Source organism: Manduca sexta, chromosome 9 (genome assembly GCF_014839805.1).
Source record: "Manduca sexta isolate Smith_Timp_Sample1 chromosome 9, JHU_Msex_v1.0, whole genome shotgun sequence".
In the NCBI taxonomy this organism is placed as follows: Eukaryota; Metazoa; Arthropoda; class Insecta; order Lepidoptera; family Sphingidae; genus Manduca; species Manduca sexta.
In genome coordinates, this window is record NC_051123.1 from 831,972 (window position 1) to 850,144 (window position 18,173).

At 34.4% G+C, this 18,173-nt stretch overlaps 1 protein-coding gene and 1 long non-coding RNA gene across 2 annotated transcripts; one reads left to right on the plus strand and one right to left on the minus strand.

Moving 5' to 3' along the window:
• Nucleotides 1–529: 529 nt before the first annotated feature.
• LOC115455663 (hsp70-binding protein 1) lies at nt 530–7,541 on the minus strand. The gene is made up of 7 exons (XM_030184321.2): nt 7,184–7,541; nt 6,779–6,859; nt 5,979–6,171; nt 5,328–5,546; nt 4,816–4,971; nt 4,027–4,327; nt 530–1,642 (listed from the first exon to the last, which is right to left on the minus strand). Exons 1-7 carry the CDS (start codon nt 7,301–7,303, stop codon nt 1,621–1,623), a joined length of 1,092 nt encoding a protein of 363 aa, XP_030040181.1. The 5' UTR covers nt 7,304–7,541; the 3' UTR covers nt 530–1,620.
• Nucleotides 7,542–12,659: 5,118 nt separating this feature from the next.
• On the plus strand, nt 12,660–15,702 carry LOC115455724. The gene is made up of 2 exons (XR_003939818.2): nt 12,660–12,802; nt 15,052–15,702. It is a non-coding gene; the product is annotated as an uncharacterized LOC115455724 (long non-coding RNA).
• Nucleotides 15,703–18,173: the final 2,471 nt, after the last annotated feature.

Below are 18,173 nucleotides of genomic sequence, written 5' to 3' on the forward strand. Positions count from 1 at the left end.
GTTTGTCACTTAATGTTAAAATATAGGCTGAAAATATTTCTGACACAGAACTCGGAAGGGAATTCTCTAACACATTTAACTACTCGAATATGCATTATCTGTGAAAACGTCCTAAAATATGCGATAACGGTATAAAAAAAAAAACATTAAATGCCGTTGCTTATAATAATAATCCGAAGTCAATAACCTCCAAACTCTATCCTGTATGATGGTCACAACCAAACGAAACCAAATATTCGTCTTACCTCTAATATTGTGCTTAAAATTATCCACCAATAACAAATATTTTAGCCAAAAATCTCAATTCCAGTTCAGATTTTTTAATAATTTTTTGTTTAGTCGTATACGATGTGTATTTCTGGCTGTAAGTATGTTGCCGTTTCGACAAATACGCTTCGTGTAATATCAGTTAAAGGCATGTAAAATTAAAATTACTTTCTATAAATAATTATTTGAAACTTTTGAAAGAGGTACTAAATCTACATAAATTTCCAGATTTTCCAACATTATTTGATGAATAAAAAACACATCTCTATCAATACCTTTATTTTATAATTTTACACGTTGAATATTGAAAAGTCGAAGTTACCTTAGAATAATTAACAGATATGCCACTGTTTAGATTTACATGAAACATGCATGAAACAAATAATTTGATAATTATCTTAACATTCCTTTTTTTGTATTCATGCACGGCAGTGTCCCCACTGCACCTGATGGTTAGTGGAGTGCGGTCCAATAGAATGACGACTGACGAGAGATGATTACCCCTCACCAGTCGACACAATTATGCCGGCCTGTTGTAACCAGATTGACATTGTATGACATACCTATATAATATAATGACTTACGTTATTTCTACTGAGATATTCACTTGATATTTGAGAGTTAGAGATTGTAATAACCACTACAAGTGACAGTAACTTTGAAACAATTTGTAAAAGTAGATTATACATACACAATAAAATATGCAATACGATTTATCGGTACGACCTGAGTCGCTACGTTACAATTCATCGTTTTTATTTCTATATACTTACACTGCTACTGTATTTAATTTTTTGAGTTAAGTTAAAACAAATAAATCACTAAATTCTCATTTGAAGGTATTACTTAGAAATATAGTATGTGATGGGCTCTTGCCACAAGCACCAGTTTAGAATTATTTTTTTGTATATTAGTAAATATTGATAGACAAAAACTAATAAGTTTTCAGTTTCACAGTATACAACCAGCACAAGATTCAAAAATGGTACCAAAATTTACATCTCTTAGCCTCTCACTCGCACACTGCCCTAGAAAGTCGTATGGACAACAAAACATATTTTGATTGTGCTATATTTTAATCATACTTTACTTTTGGTTGTAAAATATTTCTTATATCGTTAAGAGGTTTCTTAATGATTTCCCCTTTTTTGTATTATTAGTTATGGCCGCTAGTAATTTTTTTTTTTTCTATTTAATTGTCAACAATTTTTATAAGTTGTATTAAAATAGCACATAGTAACAATATTAGACTATAAATAAGATTTGTGAAAATAACTACGTTTGAGCTGTCAAAGATAATAATAAATTTGCACCTGTAGTTGATAACACCATAGGATAAACATTTTCATAATGCTAACTGCTTACCGCTGAGGGCCTGCGAAAAGAAATATTTTCGCGTCAAACTCAAAATTAAATAAAAATAATGACGCCACCAAAGCAGTCACTTTGAATGCAGAGATATTTATTTTTTAATACGTAATACATTTCAAGTACTTAAAATGTAAAATAAAAATAAGTATTTTGCCTTTTGTATTTAAGGCGATACCTCAAGGTCCATTTTCATACATTTTGTTTCACCTTTAATCTGGGTAACTAAACAAGTATTGGCAAGTAAAGAATTTAAATTCACGTCTAGTTAGTGATTAGTTCTCGCAGTTGAAAGAAAAATGTAAAAATAATTAATAATCATGGATATTTCGGCCTTTAAAATTTCATCATATTAAATTTTAAAGGCCGAAATATCCATGATTATTAATTATTTTTACGTTTTTCTTTCAACTGCGAGAACTAATCACTAACTAGACGTGAATTTAAATTCTTTACTTGCCAATACTTGTTTAGTTACCCAGATTAAAGGTGAAACAAAATGTATGAAAATGGACCTTGAGGTATCGCCTTAATTAGTTTCACTAAACAATTTTTTCACATCTCTGAATGTTATAATAAAATTGCGCATTTGACAAATACCATTTTTTTTTTGCTGACGTTACCGAAGCCGACATTTTGAATACCATAGACAGTTACGCGAGTTTCACGCTATATAATACAATTAACGATAGACCTAATTTAAATTAACTTACATAGACACTAGACGACGTAAATAAACTAACACATTAGTACAAATTATTTACAAATTTTTCATGACAAATAAATTATTTTTTAATGATAAACATTGTAGGACTTTTACAAACATTCTTAAACAATACAGTTTACAATAAGTTATTATTTTTTCTAGTTAGAGGCAAATACATTTATTTACGTCCTAAGCATTTAAACAGGCCAGCATTGTTAGAGACTAGCAAGAGAATTCTTTCACTGGGCGTTTACTTAAACTTCATTTACACACTGAAAATGTTTGTAATACATTCAGTTACATATTGGGAAAAATGAGTGACACGCAAATGAAGTCATAACTCAGTCTACCAAATTAACTTCACTACATAGTATAAAACAATAAAATACAAATTTCATTGAACGTTAGCAAGTTTTTAACATACATGACTCCAAACAGCCTCTGACCAAGAAGGATTGTTCTGATCTCCATAAAAAAAAATATCTTAATTTTTTTAAAGTTCCTCGTATCTTAGTGGAGTTCAGTGGCGTAAGGTGGAATTTTACAAAGGGGACCCGATATATACATACTAACATCCATGAATGCAGTCTGCAAATCGTTCTAATGAAAGGGAAATCGGCAAGAATGGGTTATATGGACCCTTCACCACTGATGGGTGATATCATATACATTACTTTAGTTGAAAGCGAGACAGAATATCACACTCTTAATAAAATAATGACCCATCCAAATTGCCAATTTGTGGGAATCGTCAAACAACCAATTTCTGTTTGCGACCTTCTAGTTTCTTCCCTTTTCTTTCATGCTACGGGTTTCATTTTTTACCTATTTTTAATAAGCTAAATTTTATAGCAACTTGAAAAAAAAAGTAGCATACAAAAATTAGTTTTCCGACGACTGCCACAAATTAACAATTTTGTAATAGGTCATTATTTTATCAAGAGTGCAATATACTCTATAAACGTTTATTGTACACGAAATACTACACATTTATTCTAAAATGTTGCATACACACGACTGATTAATAAATACACAATATATTGGAGAGAGAGCTACAACGGCAACTTGAAGTTCACCTAAAGTTGGACGCACACTATGCGTTTTGTCGCACAGTAAAAAAAACGCCACAAAAAGCGTCGGAAAACTCGTAGCGTGCGTCCAGCCTTAGGTGACCTTTATGTTGATTTTATACATCTTACGATAACAGTTATATCAAATACACTAATTGAATTCCTCGAATTCACAAATACACAAACTATACTACACTTGTAGAATACTAAATCAAATAGTTTTTTCAAAAACATTCTTTAATTATTTTTGTTTATTTTTTTGCGCACCTTAACGCATTTCACAAAAAATATTGTATGTGAGAACCTATTCAAAACATTATAGCCTTGTTTGCAAATAAAATACTGGAGTTATTCTTTGTGATATTGAAAACTAAGTTGAGAAATAATATTGTTAAAACAACCTTCTGTACTAAATTATTGGTAAAAACTGTTGACTTTTGACTTGAAACTCTGAGATTTCAGTTGTCAATACAAAACCTACATCCAACCCACATCCAAAATATTTTCAATCAAAACAACTCAAAAACCACAGCTAAATGCAAATAAATACATTTCATCAACATTATATCCGAAATCAACTTGGGAACCCTTGTTAAATAATAATAAATTGTTTACCTATCAGCAATTTCTTCAATAACCTCAATGGGAGGGTAGCTATCGAAAACTTTCTTCAGAATTTCTTCGCAGGCCTCCTTTTCTTCCCTAAACATATCGTAGATGAGGTCAGAGTGTTCCAGGTGTTTCTCCAAAGTTTGTTTTAAGTCCAGGCTGGGTTCGCGGCATTGGGCCAGTACGACTGGGTTATTATTCTCCACCAAGATCAGCATGATGCTCAGGATGTGCTCCGAGGTGTTGTCGCGACCTGCTTTGATTTGCTCCGCGATCGTCCGTATCACATTCATTTCGATAAATTGTTCTGTGAAAGAAGAATTACAACAGAATGTAAATATAGGAAAGATATGATCTCTACGCCTTAACTTTGGCACCAAAACAATTAACTATAGTTTTTCATACACCTAGCGCGTATGAATAAGCGCTACAAGCATGACAAACACAACAAATGAGCATGTCGGCTTCACACAACACAGCTTGGGTGTTTTACGGTACTATTGCGCTAATTTTTATAAGCATTGCGTGTGTAACTGACCGAACCGGCGTATTTTAGAAAAATTAAACCGAACCGATTTAATTTTTCTCAAAATACACCTAGGATGTGATGCCGTATTGGCATTGCGCATTTAATGACACAAGAGGTGTATGAGCGGCGGTCGGTATAGTAAGCTTTATAGATATCAGATCAATTTAGGTTTCCAAGAATATAACCCATACTTTGGCATTAAGTCCGCCTATATACTTCTCTATTATATGAAGTGTTAATAAATAAATAAATAACCAGACACTAACTCTTAGCCTCCGGATAGCTGTGGCACAGGTATCTGATGAGGAAGGCGGCCTTGGTCCTGACCATGGGCTCGTCGGTGGTGAGCAGCTGCGCGAGGGTCTTGCAGCCACCCTGCGCGATCAACTCACGGCACGCCGGGTCGTACTCGCGGGCAGTGCCTGACGAACGATTAAAGTTATGATGAATGGCTCATGTTTGGATTAATAAAATTTTAGATCATTAAAACTATAGAGAATTAGACGGAAAATACATATTTTTCAGTTAAATGAGTAAGTTCTCAAAATAAAATGCATTTAGGTGCATACCTAAACGAGTAGGTGATATATCGCGACTCACATATGCAAGTTTTATTATAGAAAATGTTGTTTGTAGAAAATTGATTAATTTTCGGGCTTCACTTGCAACAACAACATATCATATCATGTCATAATTTTGAGAATTAGACGAAAGACTTGTAGCGATTTATACCGCCACAGACTTACTATTCTACAATACACATAAAGAATATACTCACAAGATATAGCTGAGAGGCACTTGGACAAAGCCAATCTGCGCTCAGTGAGCACCAGGTTGAGCAGCACGTTCAGCAGCCCGCACTCCAGCGCGCGCGCCTGGCAGTACGGGTTGTTCTGACACACCTCCGCCAGCACCGAGCTGGCCAGCAGGCGCACTTGCTCGTTCTCGCTGCCGTAGCACACCGGGAAGATGGCAAACCCGCCCATTTTATAGAAATCTGAAATTGTCAAGTAGTATTAATATATCAATATGGGAATGTACCATAAGTACCACCACTTTACCTTTTTTTCTCTGTTATTAATTATACTTATTGACCATCTAGATATCTAAACATCACAAGATGGTTAGCAAGAAGTACTGGATGTTGTTAAAATTTTTAACAACATCCAGTACTTCTTGCTAACCATAAGTGTTTAAAATTTTTCCTTACTTATAATCTATCATATACAGCAACAATCAAAATCCTAATTGAAAATCAACAAGACATAAGCCAAGATACCGATATACATGCTCAAGTAAGTTCACTACACCAGACATTAAGCTGAGTAGTTTCCAGATAGAGTATCAATGGTATGAGAAGATTATTGCTTTTCAGTCAACTCAATTATGAAAAACTTTGAAGAACATACTTCTAACTACTGACACTTACCATTAGCAATGTCAATATCATCCACCACTTCTAGGAGGTTGTTGAAAGCTGTTATTATATCATCAGGAAGCATTTCACCAAGCTGTATTGACTGTATGCGCTCTGGGTTACTCAGAACCTTGATTGACTTTGACAGAACTTCTGCCATGTTCGCAGTCATGCTCTTCAGCGCCTCCTCTAGGAAGTTCTTTCTCTGTTAAAGGCGAAATGATGTTATAAGAATTTTTGTATATCTGGCAAATAAGCCTGTAAGTATATGCAATAGCAGAAAAATTATGGGTCCAATACTAAGATTGAATGTGACAAGATAACAAATAACTATAATTTTACAACATCACATAAAATAAAAAATTGTATATCATTTTTTTTCCTTATGTGTACATGAATGGTAATAAAAATATAACTCATTCAGAAATTCAATCAGAAATCGAAATAAAACTATTTTTCAAATTTTATCATGTCATAGGTGGCAAAGTCTTGAGAACATCAGGAGAAATAAAAATAAAATCCAAAAAATAGTTTGTTAAACATGTGATTTAACAAACACATTTGAATAAAAATAAATTGGTGGTACATCTGTGATTTTTAAATGGCTATCACTAGTATTTGCATTTTGCCAAAATATACACATAAGTAATACTGTCTATGTCTCTACAAAATTACTAAACCAATCGTGTTGACATTGTTATTTTGAACTTGTATTTTTCAGGAAGCTTTTTAATGTAGTTACGACATTATTTAAAAAAAATACTTAAGCATGCAGAGCCAAAAACAATAGCTAATGGTTATAAGTAACTTACCTCTTCATCCATCGGGCCAAATTCGGAGTTACCAGGAGCATCCTCAGACTTGGTAGCCTCCATAGCAAAACGCAAGAGGCCCTGGAACATAACATAATACAACCAATGAAAATAACTTTAAAAACTTATTCTAAAACATTTTATGTTAGTCTGTTATACTTTCAGTGTATTTTAGATATTTATGATTAAATAAATATCACTACATTACTAATATTGCATTATAAATTTGTCTATACAATATGATAAATTTAAGTCATTTTCCAGAATGGATGTTCCTTAAAATATTGAAAATCCTCAATAAATATGATTATACGACATACAATAATTACGAGCAATACTGTCTAAATCAACAGCATCTCAAATCAAAGGACATCCATTTTGTTATAAAATGTAAAGGAAACGCACCTGTAAATTCCTGGGCGGGCGCGGCTGTATAGGCAGCGGTTCCGGGGCCGGTGTCTCCTCACTCCTGCTGGGATACCCGATGGCCCCAGCCACCGCGTTGTTATCATTATTGTCACTCATAGTTCCAATATTTATCTACGATGCACACGAGACCACACTTCCTGACCGCGTTTTAGTGAATCACAACACAAGTCACTCTGTAAACGGTTTTATATGATTTCGTCAGCTCACGAAATGTCCGCTATTTCTAGAAGATGCAAGAATAATCTCGAATGGCCTGGAGTTTCAATCTCGAATTAAAAATCAATATCGCCGAGTACCTTAATAGTTTATTGGCCAGTATCAAACTGAGGTGTCAAAATGGTGATGCCAATAAAAAATTTAAACTTTTAAAGTTTTTACAATAAATTTATTATACCGCGACGTTATATTATAATAATCTTAATTAACAATAACCAGTTATGTTCTTTATATTAAATCTTTATTATTAAGTGTGTATATTCCAAGTATTTGACAACATTTCTTTATTTTTTTATGCCTTCTTCATAATCATTTACATTCTCTTTCCATTACAAGGATTTTCGTATTAATATTATAATTCACCAGTCTTATTTTACTTCATTTGATTTGATCTTTATTTGACTGCTTCGCTGGTGTAGTTGTAATTGTACATGGCAAGAGTGCGACTACCGCGCTGAGGTCCTGGGTTCGAATCCCGGATCCGGACAAAAATAAACGTGACTAGGATTTTCCATCTTAAAAAAAAATACTCAGTCACGGCTCGGAGTCCGAAATTCGGCGGTCTGATACCTCGTTCCTCGGAAAGCACATAAAGCCGTTGGTCCTGCGCATGATCTATCTCTGGTCATGTAGGATTGCAGTCTTACTGGACTATAAGAGTGAAGGAACAGAAAGTGCACCTTTGTATTGCGCACACACTTGCGCACTATAATAAATCTTGCGTTCCTGGCCGAGATTGGCCGCCGCGGTTGAAATTCGGTTAGGAAGGATATAAAAAATTCACCGTTGTGATTAAATAAACTTGAAAATTATGAGCAGGTGCATTTCTATTTGACGTGCACAAATCTAGTATTTTAAGGAAAAACTATATTAAGGCAACATTGTTAGTTGTCAAAATCAAATGACATATTCCTAGTCATAAAGCTACGCGATATATTTTATATTCACGATGAGCAGGAAATAAGTCTTTCCAGCCGTAGGTTTAACTCTATTCTCAATAGGTGGCGCTTATACAAAATTTGCGAATTTATTGATCAACATCCAACAGAGGTTTTTGACACGGCACTGAACAGTTTCAATTGAATTAATCTAGTTCTCGTACATACATTATAACAAGGAAATATTTCACTCATATAAAGAATTTAAGATCACAGTGTCATAAAAACACATTGAAATTTATAAAACATCCCATTTTTACTCGGTAATATTATCAAAATACACGTTTTTTTTATAATTATTATGAACAGCTTTGTCAGGACTGTAGCAATCGCCGTATCAGCCGTATCATTGATATGGGGCTCCGAGCTCAAGGGGCACCGACGTATGTATTAAAAAAGGGCTGGTATTGATGTTCTGTAAGGCCTCACAACAAATTACTATACAGCTTCGGTGTAGGGTCAACCAGACCAGCATTGCCAAAGTTAAATTATAAAGAGTTACTAGTATTTTCGTTACTCTAATCGATAAACCATTCGTTAACTTAGAAAATGTTCTATTTTACTATTTATTTATTATGATATCAGTCTTTTAAAGTGGGCATGGACGCCGCCACGAAACCTTTCACGAACGTGTATTTGGAAGTACGTATGTATTATAAACTATTAAAAATATTTACAGACATGTTTACCAATTGCTATACACGTGTAAGATTTGTATCAGTCAATGATAGGAGATGCGAGACAGCAGGATGTCCGTAGATAGGTACTCAGTCTGCACACGAAAATAATAAGAGAAGCTAAATTTATTGATAAGGCTATGGACAAATTTGGATACCGCCTCTTTTATAAATTCGGGGATTGGCTTATGTGCTAGTTGTGGTACACGGAGTTTATTTCATTCATATAATATACCACGCAAAATTAAACTCCAAATCATCCCGGGTAAAGCATCTATATTCTTTAAAAAAACAGTTAAATTGTAGGATAAAGAAATCTGTTATAATTACACGTTGAGGTCCATCCTGGTAAGTTCCTATCCTTCCTCCATTTCCTATACCATTCGCTACCTACAATCGATAAGCCGTGGATTCCAGTATCCCATTTAAAGGTTTCCTCCGATGTTAAATGCAGGGAAGCTTACACAAAAAAAATGGACAGATGCCGACCACAGAGTAATAACCTGAGAGAGTAACTATGTGACACAAAACTTTGTTCTTAATTTAAAGTTTAGATCGTGTTGCAACTTTTTATGGGTAATCGAGTTTCCATCAAGCGATCGCTGCTGCTGCCGCCATGCTGATGTCATAATTCACTAGTGTAAACGAAACGACATAGTTTAATATCCGTCTCAAATAGGAAAAAAACGTATTTATACACTCTTGTCTATATTTCTAATCTTCTGGTTATCGATCACTACACACTATTTGTCATAATATATCTAAATACGAATAAATCTTCTACAGTAGGTACAAAATACCTACATATATAGGTAAGTATTTTATGTTATGTTATTGTTACTTTTATGATACTATGACATGACGCCATGTTTTTGCTACCAAGAGCTACAAATGTATGGGAGATAAAACAAGAACTTATGGTAGGTAGGTAGTTGGGTCATTACCATACATTTGTAGGGTTCAGAGTTCGATTCCCAGGCCAAGCATCCCATGAGGTTTTTGATGAAACACGCGATAGTTGTTTGGTATTAGTATTAAGTCAGAAAGGTTGTCGAATCGTGGGTGCATTAAATGCGTTTCTGTTTTACCGTTAGAAATATAGGTAGGTATTTATGTGTGATAAGAGAATGTAGGTACCTTACTTACCTATTTCCTTTTTTATTTGAACACAAAATGAAAAGCATGTCCACAGTAAAAAATTCAATATGACCTGGAACGTTTAAAAAGGAACTCAATGTTAAACAAATTTCTAATAAAACACAAGCGTATTGTATAAGTACGCGTAAATAACACAATACAAACTCCACAATAATTCAATCAACAGTCATGCATAAAGCGCGTGCCAACATCTCAAATTAATCTTTTATATGCGAGAAATGAAGACTAAATTCCTATAGCGGGAACCTTTGCCAAAAAGTGAAATTAAAAAAGCAAATGCAGTAAAATAATAAATCAGTCCTGAAGTCCAATATTTATTGGAGCGCAAGCAGCGGACCGATATCGCCGGTCGCTATTTTGCCAGTAGTCGCCCGGCCGCCGGCAGGGTAGGTTGTTTGGATAGGTGTATTTCCGCTCGTCTTTAAATTTTACGTAAATTTACTTATCCTCGACTTTACTTTTGAATGACCGTAGCTATGAGTAAAAGATGTATGATACAGTATTATAAAAAAATAAATAGAAATAAGTCCCCAAATGAAATGTTGAGATAACACTTTAAAATTGTAAATATACTATTTTGTAAACTCACTTACATATTAGAAACCTTGACGTTTGAATGATGCGAGTATAACATTTAATAATTCAAGCTTCTTCGTTCTTCTCGATCTTTGGTCGTAAATCATCTCCTACTTCACAATTTGAAAAGAATCGCGGCAGCCTTGCCGACCTATAATGACTAAAATGTCGGGCCTGGGGCAATTTCATTGACCATGTTAAACAGCAGAAACACTACAGATTGATTTTTGGTACTCGATTTGTTGTGCACATCCCTAATACGTCAAACTGGCTACGTAGATACTAGCATCATCAATACTATGTCCTATACTAAAAAGAAAATAAAGAGTTTCTACGTACAGTAATGAAAACCCTGCTTCCGATAACTTTAAGAACGAAAATGTCTTCCCGACTGGTAGAATGTTCTAGCGTTAAGGAATTGTAATTTTACAGCCTATAAATCAATATTGCTCTATTATTATACTTACTGTACGATAAAAGACGTGGGTGTCCACCGGGAAGCAGTTTATATTCCTTGTTTGTCTATCGTTTTAATATGGTAACTTTTTTGGAGAGGAGCACTGTGGTAGGCGATTTGGGGAAATGTCCTTCAATGTCAGCTCGCACCATCGCTCTTGAACTTAATATTGATATGATGGAGAGCGAAAGCAATTCCCTTGATGACATTTTAGATTTTTACAAAGACTTAAGCTTAACGCTTACTTTGAATATCCATGGCTGTCAGAATAATGTTCCTTCGTCCATTAGCTTCAGATGTCAACAGTAGGTACTACGCCTATATCTCTTTTAGATAATATTTTTTACACAAAGCTACCTCGCAAAACCGAATAACTTACATGTAAACATAGATAATCCTACGTAGCTATGTAATATATAGGCATAACAACTATAGTGTTTGCATGTTGAGGTATCATTTTCGATGAGGTTTTTACCAATTTCGCAATAGTCATTGCCTAACAAGCTACATTCATTATAATTTGTCAACCATTGTAGTGTCTCAAAGTGTAAATGATTTAATAAAAAAATGCAAGTATTTTTTCCTTTTGTGAGAGTATTATAATCAACTTATTTCAATTTATGCTACAGTTAATTAAAGGCATACAACGGAACGGTGCTGATTTTAATCAGTGTTTAATCTCAATGTCACTTTTACTAAAAATTACCTACTTTACGAGGACCTTGCCATAAGTTAAAATATATAGGTTCAAATCCAATACATTAGCTAAGTTGATGATGGACGACTTTCAATTAACTATTGCCCATTATTCTACTAAAATAGCTGATACTTAAACGAATGTACTTACGAGTCGCGAAGGTCCATATAACCGGATCGTTGCCGGCTGCTTTTTACTGATTGTTAAATGTAATTATTAAAACGATTGGCATACAGCATTCATGCATATTAGTAACTATACGTTGTGTCGGGTTCCCTTGAGGAAAATTTCATCTTTTACGACTGATACATATATTTGACGTGGTTGGGATACATCTAATAGTGACTGAATTTGTTAAAATAAGTTTTATAGTAGTGTACAGTCCATCGGCAAGCAGTTGGAACCTGCCCATCGGTTTAGCGAATTGTCTGTCAAGTAAATAGATAGACTATATTGCAATTGATGTGTAATATCATTTTAAGGTCATATTCATTGATTGGCGACGAATCTTTGTCACCTTATAGTTATATACGTTGTTTACTGCATTAACAGATTTGGTTGTTTATATTGATATAAAAAAGGCAATGTCTTTCCGTGCGTTTTTTGCGGATAAGAAACAATGCATTTACTATCTGTGCAATAAATTCATTAAAAACGAAAAAGCAACTTTCCTTCGTGCAAGCAACGCCGCTGTATCAACCAACACTCGACATAAACACTACAGGATTAGATATCGCAATCGTTATGATAAACTGATAAGGTGTGATATGCTTTAAGAGTAAGCGAACAATGTTTTCATAATAACAATCCGACTGCGCTAAAACAGTTTGCTTTCGTTGGGTTATATGGTTACGTGGAATCTGAGCTGAATTTGAGGTAAGACACTTTTGTTATTGTTTTACGATATACTTGTCAAACTTGATTATACATACAACACTTAATAGTACGTAGTCATAGTCAACTTGAGAGATGCATTTTAAGTAGTTAGAAAATATTGTAAACCGGAAAACCATAAATGGCAATAAATACCTAAGCATAATATTACTAAGCATCTAATAAAATAGAAGACGAGCGAAGTACAATATCATAGAGAGTTATGTAGTGGTTGTAGCTTAAAGTTTGGGATTCCATTGCTACTTTTATGGAAAATCTTGACGCTTATTATCAGCCGAGGCTCATCTGGTTCGGCTATTTACGACAGCTGCCATATACATCCATCAGCTGTAGGCTGTAGCTGCCAAATGACAAGACTTTACATAATAATGCGTTCGAAATTCAAATAAGTTTGTAAACTATTGAGATACATTTTTAAATTAAATTTTCCCGTGCAGAAAATGCAAAGGAATGTTATCTCATGCAGCCATAAACGTCATCAAATATTTTCATTTGTTAGAAACGTTTTGTATTGTAATATCATGTTTACCTCACCTAACCTCAACAGAAATATACCATATTTTTATTAAGAATTTATACATTTTTCCTCTTATTCTTATCAATTTAATATTGCTTATTAAAGTGTTCGGAACGCTGCGGTATTGTCGACTACTCTCACAATGGTTGTCTGATGCTTATTAAGTATCCCAGGTCAGGTCATGTTACCTGAGAATGATTTCGGCCTGATTGGCAGCCTGACAGCGTGATGACAGCCTCGGTCGAAGGCCTGCTGCGAAACGAATGGCTGAGTTTGATCGAAGCGAAGCAAATGTTTGTGTAAACTGCTAATGTTTGTTTCAAGAAGATTGTTGTGGGTTATGATCACAATGTACTTATTTTAGGGATTTATAAACAATAATTTATCATCAAAATAATGATGTGAATAGTTTAGTAATTTCTTTTAAAATATTTGATATAAGAAAGTCACTAGAGTGCAACAGGCTGCATGCTTTTCCCCCTTCACTATTTCATTAATAATCCAAATTTGGTATTTACGACACAGTATTTCCGTGTGGTTCGTCCCCCACAGAGCTGTTTTTTCTAGATGCAAAGATAACTCTAAGTCTACACGTTACGTCAGAGATTAGATAGGTCTGCAATCGGCTGTTAGAATTTTGCGTTTTGCATTAACGTATCAATTGTTTTTAACATAATTTAGTCGAAACTTGAATATAAGTACTGTATCCGTTGTTCAATGTTACGATTTTATGAGCTGGATATGACAAAAAGCTTTTTATGAGACGACAATTTGGAACATAAAACTGTGATATAACCGACAATACTTATTTTTTTATGAAGTTGTAAACTCCAATCTCAAGTAAATTACACTATAAAAAGTTACTTTATGTAGGTATTATTCGAACTGGTTATCGAACCAAAATTCCTAATCAACAGTCCATAAATAATTGCATTGGAGTAAAAGTGCATTTATATTACTCATATGCAACGTGTAACAATTTATTATAATAAAATAACTAGTTATCAAATGTAGTTAGGGTTCTAAAATTAAATATTCAAAAAAGGAATTTGCGTTGGGAGTAAGGCGCAGTCGCTTCACCATTCAGCGGATTTGTTAGTAGCGATGTCGCAGTGGTAGTGTGCACACCGCTCGCCATCGATGCATTTCCCAAGAGAGCAGCGATGTATTTCGCAACTCGATGTTATTTCTGTTTTGTCATAAAATACGTATGCTCCAAGCGTAAGTTTTATTCTTAGATGGGTTCAAAAGTTACATTCTATAAGCTGTATTTTCTACAACTCTACTTTATCCCACAGACTGAGTAAAATAAAATCGAATTAAACTATAGAAGTAATTGCTAATACCTCGTCAGGATCCGCACTTGAGTGCAAAAGAGTAATGGGACAAAAAACTTAATATTCCAAAATTTCTAGTACTTTCCAAAACTAGCTTCTCACAAATAAATGACTTATTTAGTAAAGACGTTTACCTGGCCGCTAAAAAACTATGGGTTGTTACTTGTTCTATTAAAACTCGTGAGTGGGTGGGTTTAGTAGTCATATTCTATTAAGACCAAATTTTAGTTTAGGCAAACACTTTTCTACATTTATCTCGACAATCATTTATTAAATAATCATTCACGTGAGTTTATTCACATTACAGCGTACGAAAATATTCTGTGTACTTGTCTCCAAAGACAGAGTTCTCAATGGCATCGTCCCCATGTTCCCAGCGATGCCACCCCGCCAGGACCTCGTGGTGCAGCCGACGGTGATCCGGGTGGAGACGACCAGGCCCCCGCCGCCGCCGCCGCCGGGCCGCCTGCAGCGACCGCCGCACGACCATCCCTCAACCTACCTGCGCAGGCCTGCCAACCCGCCACGCGACAGGCTGACCAACACCGTCGCCAATAACCAATGACACAAACAATGGACCTTTTTACGAAGTCGTGTGCGGTAGTTGTAAGATTGCAATCTGTAGTTCTTAAGTTTTTTTGTCGAATATTGGTTGCAGCCTAAAGCTATGACGATTTCTACGATAACTAAGGAATTGTTAAAAGTATTTTAAAATAATTTATTCCATCAAATGTGTAACGAATACGGCTCAAAATATGCCGTTCTATATTATAAAAATAGGTACCCAATCTGATATAAAAAAAATCATAATATTTTTGTTACAGATGTGATGTCTATTGATTTAAATATATAATTAATTTATATTGGCTTAGAACTAAGAAAAACTTATATGTGTAGGTTCTAATGTGTTTGTAAAATATAATTTAGAAATGTAACACTAATTATAAAAATATAGCATTATTTGTGTATCTCTTTATTTTATTTAGTATGAGTAAATAAAAAGATAAATGCTCAAATATTACACAGAATGGCTTAAATTATTTTTTTACACAGTTTATTTGGAATATTTTAACATTAAGTTACACTACTAAGATCAATTCCAATTCCAAAAATGAATTGAAATTTGCTAAAAAAATCTTCTTGACATTACTTATTTATATTATTATGTACTAGTTGAGCTCGTCAATCAATCACATTATGTGAAAGTTTCCTAGAGTACAGTACAATGGCTACAATATCCTTCGCTAAAAACAACAGTACCTGCACACTATTACTAACCTCTAGAAATTTCGACGAAGTTTTCATAAACGATCGATTTTAAAAGGAAACAAAATAGCCAACTGTTATAATTGTAGAAGGCGCCCGCTGTCAGCTGCGCAATGAATGACAGCCTAGCATGTCAATTACAATTTTACGTCGAGGCAACGATACTTTTTATGAAATTACGGGGGTTTGAATACCCTTTAATAACAAAATATTAGCTATGCGCAGCCTCGAATAAGGAAATTGACGCGATCTACGTTTTGTATTGAAAGCCATACTTAAATCACTTTTCTTAAAACTTTTAGTATTTTTGACGTTGAATGCTTTATATTACTTTTATACCTGATTGATTATCATAGTATCACCAGCTCTGTATTGTGTACTGTTGCGCTATTAGGCACGGGTCTTCTCTATTTCTGAGACGGTTTAGGTCGTAGTCGACAACGGTGGACTAACATCTAGTTGTTAACCCACATTTACAATTATTCTAAATAAGTAAATATCAATTCTATAGCATCTCAGTTGTTATATTTTTGCCAATTCAAAGCATTCTATTATACTTAAGTAATGTAAAGTTGTTTCTTCGTCAATGAAAATATTTATCTTCATCAATTTCCAAAACATAAACATAAAGTTATACTTACCTTTAAAATACTTTTAAGGCTTTAGCTATTTTTATTTAAAAAATAAACAATTTTATTAGCCAGTGTTATCAATCGAACTTAAAAAGAAGTAATTTTTTCGTACATGTAATACATATTTATGGTTTAATTAAAACGTAGTCGGAACTGTAAATCGTTGCTAATTACTAGCATGTTGGCAGCATAAGAAAAAAAACAATAAATATTTATATGGTGGTAGACACTACGAATTAAATTAATTTATTGTATAATCTATATCACAATAGTTACATATAAAATTTAATCTATACTATTATATAAAGCTGAAGAGTTTGTTTGTTTGTTTGAACGCGCTAATCTCAGGAACTACCGGCCCAAACTGAAAAATTCTTTTTGCGTTGGATAGCCCTTTGTTCGTGGAGTGCTATAGGCTATATATCATCACGCTATACCCAATAGAAGCGGAGCAGTAATGGCTAATCTCAGGAACTACCGGTCCGAACTGAAAAATTCTTTTTGCGTTGGATAGCTCTTTGTTCGTGGAGTGCTATAGGCTATATATCATTACGCTATGCCCAATAGGAGCGGAGCAGTAATGGTTAATCTCAGGAACTACCGGTCCGAACTGAAAAAATCTTTTTGCGTTGGATAGCTCTTTGTTCGTGGAGTGCTACAGGCTATATATCATCACGCTATACCCAATAGGAGCGGAGCAGTAATCGCTAATCTCAGGAACTACTGGTTCGAACTGAAAAAATATTTTTGTGTTGGATAGCCCTTTGTTCCTGGAGTGCTATAGGTTATATATCGTCACGCTATGACCAATAGGAGCGGAGCAGTAATGAAACATGATGCAAAAACGGGGACAATTTATTAGTTTTGAGAGCTTCTGTTGCGTGCGCTGCGTAAACGGTTAAAGTTATGCAACAATAATTTATGACGGGATTGTTCCTCTTAAAAAGTTCTACAAAAATATATTATAAAACAAAGCCCCCCGCTGCATCGGTCTGCCCGAACGTGTTAAACTCAAAAACTACTCAACGTATTAGGATAAAATTTGGTATGGAGACAGTTTGAGACCCTGGGAAGAACATAGGCTCCCGGGAAAATATATAGCGTGACTTTTATAACGGAAAACTTTAGCCCGAAAAACTTTATAACGCGGGCGGAGCCGCGGGCAAAAGCTAGTAATTTATAATGTGACATGCACAGTATGCAATAATTGCAGCAATCCAATAACAGTCATTAAATACATTCTTATTTCATAGTTATGGACATGATTACCCATGAGTTATGGATTGCGCAGATATATTAGGTTACTCTACAATTTTTATTGCATGTTTCATGCAACTAAATGACGAGACGAACAAATTTCTCAGTTTATAGTAAACAGTACGACTACCTATATATAAAAGCAATACCGTCCAGTATTTCGAATTACAAAACTACATAGCAGTAAATGGCGGCACCCTGAGACATTAGTTGTATATATCAATGCTCATTACTAATACCGGCTAGTATGTCCTTCATGTGATGCTAGCCCCCAGTAATGTGGTAAGTACCTACCCAGACATATTCTAGCACAAAACAGACCTAGAACTCAGTTCAACATGTTT

Bases quoted from the DNA above. Each gene is read 5' to 3' on its own strand.
- LOC115455663 (XM_030184321.2), bottom strand. From the start codon at position 7,303: ATGAGTGACAATAATGATAACAACGCGGTGGCTGGGGCCATCGGGTAT. The intron at 6,860-7,183 runs GTGCGTTTCCTT...GTTATGTTCCAG, and splicing joins GCCCGCCCAGGAATTTACAG to GGCCTCTTGCGTTTTGCTAT. The intron at 4,972-5,327 runs GTGAGTATATTC...ATCGTTCGTCAG, and splicing joins GTGCCTCTCAGCTATATCTT to GCACTGCCCGCGAGTACGAC.